We start from the raw sequence: 10,964 nt of genomic DNA on the forward strand, positions 1-10,964 counted from the left end.
GTTACACGAACGATCTTTCACGTTCACGATTCTACACGTTACACGATCTTACACGATTGTTAACGCAAACGCACGATTCTTCACTCAAAATAGTTCAAAATATTTAGGAATCATTATTTTCAAAACGAAATACGGCTAAATACTTATTGAAGATATCAAAGAATTATCAATATTATTTCATAGACTTTGAAGAAAAAAACGGAAAATGATATTTCTGTAACTAAATATATGCAAGACTTAATATTTTAGATTAAAAATAATTATTTGTAAGGTAATTCTCCGATAAAAAAAACCGGATTTGTTCATTCTATTGGACGATGTACATGTATGTGGGTCGTATAATTTGATTGAATTGGATATCATGATATGCAGAAAGGGGGATACGATTGAACAAAAATGGCAGCATGGAATTACTTAAATTATAATTACAAATTTTATCCTTATGTTTCCAATTATTCAATGTCTGATAAACTTGCCAATTATTCAACTTTTTTATTTGCAGAAATTTAAAATTAATTAATTACAAATAGGCTCAAGAGATAAACACAGATAATCAAAACTCCCGAAAATCATGCCGTGTCCATATATATTTGTCGACTAACTAGTTATGTAAGCATTGAGAAATGTTTATTTCTTTGTAAAAAAAATATAATTATATATTTATCTTCAATGAATTGATTTCAAGATTATCTTGACCACAATAAGAAGTAAATAATAATTAAAATCAAATTTTTCCAAAAAGGCGTTAAAGATCTAAGTATAGTTTATCACAATATTGATCGCGCTTTTTGACGAGAACTTAAAATTGTACGACTTACTATATTGCTTGTTTACGGGCAATAATTAGTTCGTTCTGCATTCTATTATGTAAATTGCGCTTTTTCATTTTATTTGGATTTTAATTAATAAATTAAGAAAAACAAGCAAAGGAAATGCTTATTTTACAAATAACATTCCGATAAAAACTAACAAAACGAAATTTACACGATTCTAAACGCACCATCTCGCACGATTAAAAACGCACACGATTGAGTCTGATACACGAACGATCTTGCACGTTACACGAACGATCACTCACGATACACGAACGATTCTACACGATTGGTTTGTCAACAATAACGTTCCAGCCACTGTACACGTTGTAATGAAATTGATTATTATTTATAAAGCACATTTTACAATAACTCTTAAACTTTACATAACTGCCCTAAGTGAAGATTAATTTAGAAAGCACAAAGAAATTCACTTTTATATGGATACCCACTTCCGCCCCAGCCCGAGGTTGAACTGAACACCTTCGGAATCTGTCTCCTAGCTGTACAGGAACAGCGCGCTAGACTCCTCGGCTATCTAGGCAAATCAAATAAACTTGCTTCCGATGCCGATCAAATGTCCTACACTACACCGTGGCGTCATTCAGAATAGAAGTAAGATACAGTAATTTTGACACTGGCTTTTTAACGGAGGATTGTTGGGTTATAACCTATACACTGTGTAATGAAAGTAATTATTATCTATAATTACAACAACTCTTTAACAAAAGCTGCAGCTTACTGAATTTTGGACATAAAGCGTCTATAAGAGCTGCACCTTAATGGTGACTTAATGGTGTCTTAAAGGAATAATGTCCTGTTATGTACCATTAAGTCGTCTTTAAGCCACTATTAAGTGATTGCTTAAAGATAGTTCTCAATCCTGTCACTAAGGTGGCAAAACATGAAGCCTGTTTTACTGACTTTTGATGTCATTGAATTGTGAATTAGTTTAAAGAGGATTGTGGACAAAAAAGCAGTCTGGATGACGACTGGTTATCAAAACACTTATTATATTGATATAAAATATTTAACGTTACCTTAGTTCTTTCTCGATTTCCTCCGCAAAAGCATTTAGAGTTTGACGGACTGGTCTTTCTTCAGTTGTTGTTGGGATGATTGCTTCATACTTTTTTGAGTTACGTAAACACCATTTCAGTCCTTGAAATGATAATTGAATTCTCTTTAGTTTTTCCAAAGTGGCTTCAGACTATTTATGAAATGGATGCTCATTATATGCAGTTCAGTTTTAAATCGCATATAAAATCTGACATCTTATTTTTCCCGGAATAATATGCACATTTAAAGTAAATTACGACATATACATAAACACGCACACACACTCACACACCCTCACACACCCTCTCTCACACACATTATTGTATTATTAGTATAAAATGAAATCCAGAAAGAAGGGTGGGTGAATTAAATTCAAACCCTGAATTAACATTAACTACGAATAATTGCTTCGACTACTGTGTTTTCTCTACAAGTTTGAACTGTTTGGCCCAGTTCTACCCCAATCGGTCGTGACTTGAATTTTCACTACCTGAAGAGGACTGCATACAAATATGGCTATTCATAACTATATGTTGTACCTGAGAGGAGTGTTTTGGACGATTTGTTTCGAAGAGGGGTGATCAAAAAGTTCGCGAACTAATTGAATAACTTCCATAAAAGAAACAATATTGGTTTCAATGTTGATTATATCTGTGAGTCCTCTGCAATTTTAATGCACATTTACCACCGTTCTTCGCATGCGCAAATCACGTGATATTGGTTGTCACTTGACCCCCTCCGGAGCATTCTTTCACAAAAGTTGAAAGATTTTTCTGAGTTTGATATTTCTTTCCAGGTGAGTTAATTTTTATGACAAGAACTATTCATTTGTAAGAAATGGTCAAATCTCGGCAACAGAATGGGTGGATAAAAATATTCTTTCCCCAAATAAGCATGGCAACCATTAAAATACAAATATTCTGTCTCGGGAGAGACCTTTATTCAAGGTGGATAGAGAATGGGTGCCTCCTTTTTATCATCTATAAGAATATGTTTAAAATCTTAAGTAAGCGATATTTCAGGTATTTAATAATTATATCATTGTTTCAATATTCAACTATATTTCAAAGTGTAAATTCGAGGTCTTTGATAGCAAATTGCTTAATTAAAAACACATATCTTTTCAAACTTACTTTCACTGAGCAAAGTGACAAGTATCATATTTTACCATCTGCCTTCCTTCACTTAAACGATCAATCCAATCATTACTTTACTTTATAGGAACTCATTTATCTTTATAAACTGTGTGCAAATTATTATTATATGATACTGCAGAGGGATTCTTAAGATATACAATAAATTGTACAGACATTTGTTGAACGAGTTCGACTGAGACAACAATTTTTCGTCACAAGTGACCAGCATAGTGACGTCATTTTCACATTGTGACGTCACAAACAATGGGAAAAATTTCATTCAGCATATGCTATTTATAGACCTTGTGTATGGCTATATGTGTAGCGAATTTCATTCCAATATAATGTGGTTTTGTAGATATAACGATAGTTCACGAACTTTTTGATCACCCCACTTATTTAGTTCGCGATATTTTAAGTCACAATTATGCACATTTGACTTTTAAAAGCCTCAGCACCTGCTGTTCAAAATTGATTGCCAAGGTTGAAATTTGTAAGAAGCTGCAAACTCCTAGGTCAAGGTTTAAAGGTAAAATATGAATATATCTCAGGAAAAGCTTGTCAGAGAAATACACAATTTATACGTGAAAGCCTAAGCTTCAACAAATCTAAAGTTATGGACAAGGTTATATTTTTTGAAAAAAAAAAAAAAAAAAAAAAAACAGACAAAAAAGGGGTATAAACTAAACATATCCCCAAATCTTCTCCAAACTACTGTATGTGATGCTGTTTCTTTCAACGTGAAACATTGATTTTCTGGCCCTACCGTTTCACCTGAATTTATTATTTAAACAAGTTTGTCTCCATACTATTCGAGAATTATTGTACATACGGGGTTCTCCATGAGCTGTTTTACTGTGTTACTCCCGACACAGTAACGTTTTCTCCGACACAGTAACGATTCAAATTTCATGCATGCGACACAGTAAAAATTTTGCCGACACAGTAAGAGTCGTGATAATTAGAAAATCTAAACACACAGATTCTTTCTAAATGAAACTTAAATCAAACAATTCGACCGTCTTTCAATTCAAAAAATTTTAACACTTAATTACTAGGGCTTCGCCTTGAGTAATCAATCATCTCCTACACCATCGCCGGACTTTACACATGAAGGAACAAAGACAACTAAATTGTTTTCACAATTCAATGTACCGGTTAATTGGTAGTTGCAATAAAATACATTGAATTATTTTTGAAAAATTAATGTGTCTTTCCTATAGAACCACGGCTCTAGAATTATGTAAGCACTGTTAGTCAAACATAACATCAAAACGAAGTCATTTAATTGATGCAAATAAATTGCCCAAAATTTTGAAATTTCAGAATGTTCGAGGAACTCTTAAAAATATTCTACTGTTCTGAAGTTCCTTTCTTTGAATGCTGTAACTCGACAGAAACCTGATAAAAAACATGGCAAATCTACTTTCAAAAATGTTAAGTAGTTCGACGATCGGTCAGAATTTCCTCTGATTTTCAGAACTTTTTTTTTCCTTTTTAACAGTATGTACGACCCTGCCATTTGTGTCACGAATTAGCGATTTTTAATTAAGTGTGTGCTTGTAATATTTTGTAGTTATTGTTATTTGTATTATTAATTGTGATTCAGTTGCGAATTTGTTCGCAAAAATACCGCGAATTATTAGTGCTTCGCATAAACTCTGCAACACAGTAAAATCTCAAATGATGGAGAACCTTGTACATACATACATGTACAACAACTCATGTACTTAAAAGAAGACTTTAAAGTTTTCTATATGCATTTCAATGTTAGACTTTCGTCTACTTTTTTGATATTTTGGTCCAACCTTAACCTAGTGAGAGTCATGGCTGATTCAATTTCAACTTCCTTAGGCAAGTTCCACTGAAGAAGGATCTGGAGATAACGACAAGTATTCAATTTAAAAGTCCATAAAACAATACAAAATAAGAGCAAAGCAAATCCAAACCCCCGAAACATCAGAGGTTGGATCAGGTGCTATGGAGGAGTGAGCATCCCCTGCTTACCGGTCACACCCGCCGTGTGCTCCCTGTCATGATCAAGACATAACGGAAAAGTCCATCGTCAGTTCAGTGTATAAATAATGGACTAACAATTGGTATAAAAATGTCAGTCAGCATTTGACTCAATGATAAATTGTATTTGCTGACAAGGTCATTTTACCGACCATAGGACTTTCGAAATGATGACTTTAGGCGAGACTGCTGATATTCTTGTTTCGTCAACTTGCTTGTCAATAATCTACCTCGTTTAAGAAATTGTTCATGCGTAGAGCATGCTTTTGAGTATTGAATCACTTTTCTGACCTGCTTTTTGAAAAAAAATAAATGAATAAACGAATTTTGGTGTAAAAATGCGTTCCTCTTTTGTGCAATTTTTACAATAAAGAAACTAAAATTCACCAATGAGGTCCCCAAAATGTCTTCTTTTCTGTCCCAGAAATTTTTGAGGATATTTTCTTTCAAAAATTTGTCTCTAGTTTTGCCTTTTCTTCATTAACTCCTTTTCAAAAACTTGAAAAAATACAGTATATCTTTTTAAACAAAACTCGGATTAGGCGAATTTAAAATAGAGCTTAAATGTTTGTAAGTATGCTATGGCGAAATGTTTGTAATGTATACAGTATTTTATTTGTAACTGAATAGTATAACTTTAAATAGATATCCATCAGATCAAAGTGATAAAAATACTTCAATTTGAATTATTTAGTGACTAATAATACCTTCTTTAGGCTGTCTCACATTAATTTCGTTGATCTGAATTCCATATAAAGCAAGTTTACGGGAAAATTTCTTCTGTTCCGCAAGTTTTAGGAATGCATCAACATCTTTCCAATATTGTTCGTCCTTTCTTCCAGTATCACAAGGTTCTTGTGACGTTTCAGTCTTATTTTCCATTTTGAAAATGTCTTCTCGTGCCTCTTGTAATGCATTTCTTAAGTCATTTTCGGTACAATCTTTCTTTACAAAATGCAGCAAATGAAACAAGAACGAATTTGAAGATGTTTGCTCGTGCATAAATTTTGCAATTTCTACTTGAAGGATCATTAATTGTTCCACAGTAAACGCGTTTAAGTCATGGTATTTTTCTCTGTTTTCTTTTATCAAGGATTTCCACTTTTTGTATGAACTCTCCATCACTTCGACAATAATTTTGAGGTACTCAGAAAGATCTCTGTCCATTCCAGTCTCTCTGGCAGTATTTCTACACGAAATATCTTCAACAGAACTTAACGCTGATTTGATAATCACGCAGTTGCCTGTTCGTTTTCCGCAATGGAATTCAAAGTTTAGAAAGTCAAACAGTATGCAACCTGCCGAGCGCATTTTGATTATGAGCGTTCCAAGTCGTACAATGTATTCAAACATCTGTAACAAAAAGAAATTTATAAAAAAAAGATATAACCTGTGTTTCTTATGATTTTAAACATGTTTTAACATAAGGCTTTTGTGAATCAAATACCATTAAGACTGAAGTACACTAGACAAGATTGCTAAAGCACCACTTGTTAAATTTTTGTTTGTGAATTGAACATTTGCCGAATCGGTTCGATTGTATATATGATATGCCATTATTTCAAAAGCAGTTGGATTGAAAAATGTCTTGGCGTTATGAAAAATCCTTGAATGACCTTCTTTCTAGCTGTGCATTGCGCAGCAATTTTGCACAGATATGAAATTCTTGATCACACGAAGGGTCTGTGAGATTGCCACAGGAGTAGTTTCCCAGTTAAAAATCAAATTACAAACAGTCATTGACTCTCATATCTCCTAGTAATCAATTGATACCTTAGTGTTCATACAAAACCGAGTCACTCCGCTTGCAGTTGACCCAGTTTGGTGGAATAATTTTCAACTTATTGTTTTCAGTAATTTACTTGATGCCGTGATTATATATGGTAAACATTTTGACGTCTCTGAATCTATTTGGAACAATTTTTCATGGGTGGAATTTCTAAACTTTTTATTGTTTTTTTTGTTTTACAGATTTTTCTAAAGGAACCCCCCTGCTGACGCCATCCTGTCTGATTTTGCACGCTCTTCTAGCGTCAAACGCCGCATACGGTGTAACTTTTTTTTTTAATTATTATAAATGGAAAATACAAATTTAAAAAAAATATATCAAAAATGGAATAGAATATCCTATGAATTGGTCACACTTCAAAAACATTGTAGTTATTTATAAGGTTGATATTAAAATGCCTTCTTTTGTTAAAGTAACATACTTATATATCAAATGCATCATAAACAGTTCAAAATGTAAAATATTAATTCTCTTAGTTGGTGCGTTAGCAATTTTGTCTAGTTTATTTTCCATATAACTTTTTAGCTGTTGGTATATTAAACCATAATAACTAGACCACATCAAAATTAACCTTGCAGTGGTTTTGTATATATTAAGTCCTTTTGCATTGTGACCCCTTTTTAACTTTTACTTTTTCGATCCGAAAAATATTTTGGATAAACAATTATATTATACAAATTATTTTAAATTGTTATAAATTGAATAAAACATTTTTAAACATAATTCATTTTCATCTTGGGCTAAAATATGACCTTTATTCCATTTAGCATATATATTCGCCAAGACATACGTTGATATTTTATTTTTTTTAAATAAAAATGTAGACTCTTTACAAAAAGTGTACAGCCTGAGGGTAAATAACCAATTACATGACTCATTTCACTCTACTTTGGAGTTAAGCGACAGCCAGCTACTATTTTTGGACCTTCTTCAATTAAGAATGATGCCAAAACAAATGCCGACCTTTTCAAAAGTGATTTGTACCAATATCTGGATTTTCATGCATATCAATAATCGCACACTAAATCAAATTTTCCCTACAACATGGCAAAACGCATATGCACAATGGTGACTGATGCAGCATAAAAGGTTATGGAAAAAAGGTTATATCCATTATATTTTGACGCACAAACCACTCAACAAGAATATTTTGAGTACCGCCTGATTTTTTTTTATTTCAAACAATTTTCGATTTAAAAAAAAGAGTCTCAAATAATAAATAGAAGGATACAGGCAACCATTCTAGAGATCTTACTCTTTGTGCAAGTTAAAAACGTATTAAAAACGTGGCACAATGTTAAATTTCAATTATCTTTTAAAAGAAATGGAGTATTAACTCATTTAAAATCATAATAAAACATTGCATGTACCGACAGAAAATTACTTTGATAAAATGGTAATCCTAATCAGGCATTGTCTGCAAGCTCAATCGCCATGCTTGATTGCATTGTTTACCTCGGGGCGATAGATGATTGACTCGACGAAAAGCCAAACTTTGAAGATGCTAATGATAATAATCATTTAACAACTACTGGGGTAACAATAGTTAAATTAAATTATAATTTGGCAGAACTTTCTGTCTTCCGATTATGTGCAGTATGTACTAGTGTGTATACAAATTCCAATGACCCTTCGACTTAACTTAATCGCGCTTTACGGTTTACATGTACTTATGTAAAAGCTTTAAACACACAAACAAAAATTAATTTTGAAATCCTTAAGCGCACAATAAAATTTAGGGCTCTGGGGCTCTTGCGCCAAAGGAGCTTAAATTAGTAGTGCACCAAATATTCTCATTTCACAGTAGGTGACCCGAGCAAAATGCCAGCCAGGGCATAAAGATACTTGTAATTTTACCAAATCATTTTTACGCGAATGACCGTGCATATCACATTAGAGCTAAATTTCTAAACTCATATTTATTATACATTTAAAGACGGACGTTACGTTTTTTTTAATAATAGATAAAATTATCTAGTTTGTCATTGAAGTATTGCTACTTAAACATGTTTAGTCACAAACGATTGAGGTACATGTACCTTACCAGGTATTTCTGCAAGATACCGGGGGTAGTTTTTTCTTATATAATCCTTTAAGGAAGAATTTTTTTTTTCCAATTTCAAATGTGTAAGTGTTTGGGTCTTTTAAAAACGTTTAGAAACTGGTCTAAAAATCTGAATGCTTTCGAAATTTTTGATATTTTACATACATTACGAAGATATACAAAACAGATATTAAGGAACGTCTCGTTTGACCTTAATGCAAACAACAACCAATGTTCGACATGAAGAAGAGCCTGTACACCCCCCTACCCTAGAAAAATAAATGAATAAAATTAACAGAGGTCCTAAATACAGGGAACCAAGAAAGAACTGATACTCATTGTTCCATTTTCAAGAGGAAAAGTTGAAATCACAAGATTTTATACAAATCAATAGCTTAAAAACTTGCGACGTTCTACTCTATACGACAAAACTATTTCCTACGACAAGTTATTTATTCTAGTAAATCCAGGGATTTTGATATAAATTTAACTTACCTTGTCATTGGTCATTTGCAATTTTATTTTGGGAAAATAATTCTGATTGTTCACACAAGTACTCGGAAGTTGACATTAAAAAGGGCTTGAATATCTGATTTTCAATATCTACTGGTTTTCCAGACCTTCCACCAATCTGTTGGAATTAATGGATACCAATTGTGCCCCGTCATTGAGGGATCTATTTTTGTGGTCATATATAAAGCAAAATGTGTGTCTTAAACAGATTTAACATATTTAATTTTAATTTCCCCTCGACTTCATCTCGTAATTTAAATATATCGACGACGTACTATCAATTAAATATAGTTTTTTTCATCCTTATGTCGAAACGGTATATCCCGTGAACTTAAGAAGATATATGAACCAAAAATTTCTAAAACGAAGTAAATTATTTGATCTTTACTCGGCACTTAGGGCCATTGAGCAGTAAGGGATCTTTATCGGGCCAACGCCTGCCGCTGACACGGGGCCTCGGTTTTTTTAAAGGTCTAATCCGAAAGACCCGCAACTTTTACTTCAAAGTGCCGAGCGCATGGCTTAGGAACAGTTGCTATCCATTTTTTATCGACTTAGGTTAGTGGCAACTCATGACCTCCTGATCACGGATCTTTGTGTAAATTTAAAGGCACATATGAATCTTTAAAAACTTGCACTCAAAAAAGTAGTCTCCATTAATAAATCAATGCCATGTTAAGGTAGAACCTATGTCGGAGAAGTCTTTGTCACAAGATTTTCAAACTTTTCACAATGATAAATTAGCACTTGCTTATCAATCAGTTAAAAGCACATGACAGGTTTCCTTGTTATTAAATGTAGTGTAGCCAGTTAAACATGGAAGGATAAATACATATTACGACTTCACAATTTCAGTCATTTTAGGGGTATTTGTCATGCAAAGAAGACAAAAAAATCCCAAAATTACTTCTTTAAACATTTAACATCGTTGTTTTTATTGTTTATTAATTGAACAGTATTAAAAAATATTTCCCGAGAATAAATTCTTTTTTATTCAATTGACATAAAAGATAAGGCCACATTTTCAAAACTATAGGCAAATGAACTCTATTTATTTTCGGTCAATTTTCGACCCTACATTTGTAAATATTTTTCAGAAGTCTTTGTCACAATGTTTTCAATCTTTAATATGATAAAGAACATACCCAAATGATTACAAAAAGTGATTAAAATATATACCTTTCCCCTCTAACTAATGAGAGATTATTTACCGATATTAATATTCTTGACCTTTCTGCACTTACACGGATTTTATTATTAATTGACTGTTTGGGGCTACTTTCAGATTAAAAATGTTTATAAAAAATGTGCTTTTAATTTAAAAGATCATATTTAATAGAGAAATTGTAATAAAACTCCAAGAATATGAATAAGTAACAAATAATTATGAAAAGGAATGCACATCTTTTCATGATAGATATCACAAAATGTACACACAATCTACAACACGTACATCTTTGACTTAGACACATTTCTTCAAGATATTACACTATAAAGTTGGCAACTGACGATTTTTTAAAAAGGATTTTTGCATTCCTTTAAAATAGTTACATACCATTTACATTATTGCAGTAAGTTGTATACATGGCAATATT

At 32.4% G+C, this 10,964-nt stretch overlaps 1 protein-coding gene across 1 annotated transcript; it reads right to left on the bottom strand.

The window, feature by feature from the left end:
- Positions 1-1,848: 1,848 nt before the first annotated feature.
- On the bottom strand, positions 1,849-6,216 carry LOC134254857 (uncharacterized). Its single transcript, XM_062737397.1, has 2 exons — positions 5,731-6,216; positions 1,849-1,973 (listed from the first exon to the last, which is right to left on the bottom strand). Exons 1-2 carry the CDS (start codon positions 6,188-6,190, stop codon positions 1,849-1,851), a joined length of 585 nt encoding a protein of 194 aa, XP_062593381.1. The 5' UTR covers positions 6,191-6,216.
- Positions 6,217-10,964: the final 4,748 nt, after the last annotated feature.

Source organism: Saccostrea cucullata, unplaced genomic scaffold (assembly GCF_032062105.1).
Source record: "Saccostrea cucullata isolate Sc308-1 unplaced genomic scaffold, CSIRO_AGI_Scuc_v1 ctg4398, whole genome shotgun sequence".
In the NCBI taxonomy this organism is placed as follows: Eukaryota; Metazoa; Mollusca; class Bivalvia; order Ostreida; family Ostreidae; genus Saccostrea; species Saccostrea cuccullata.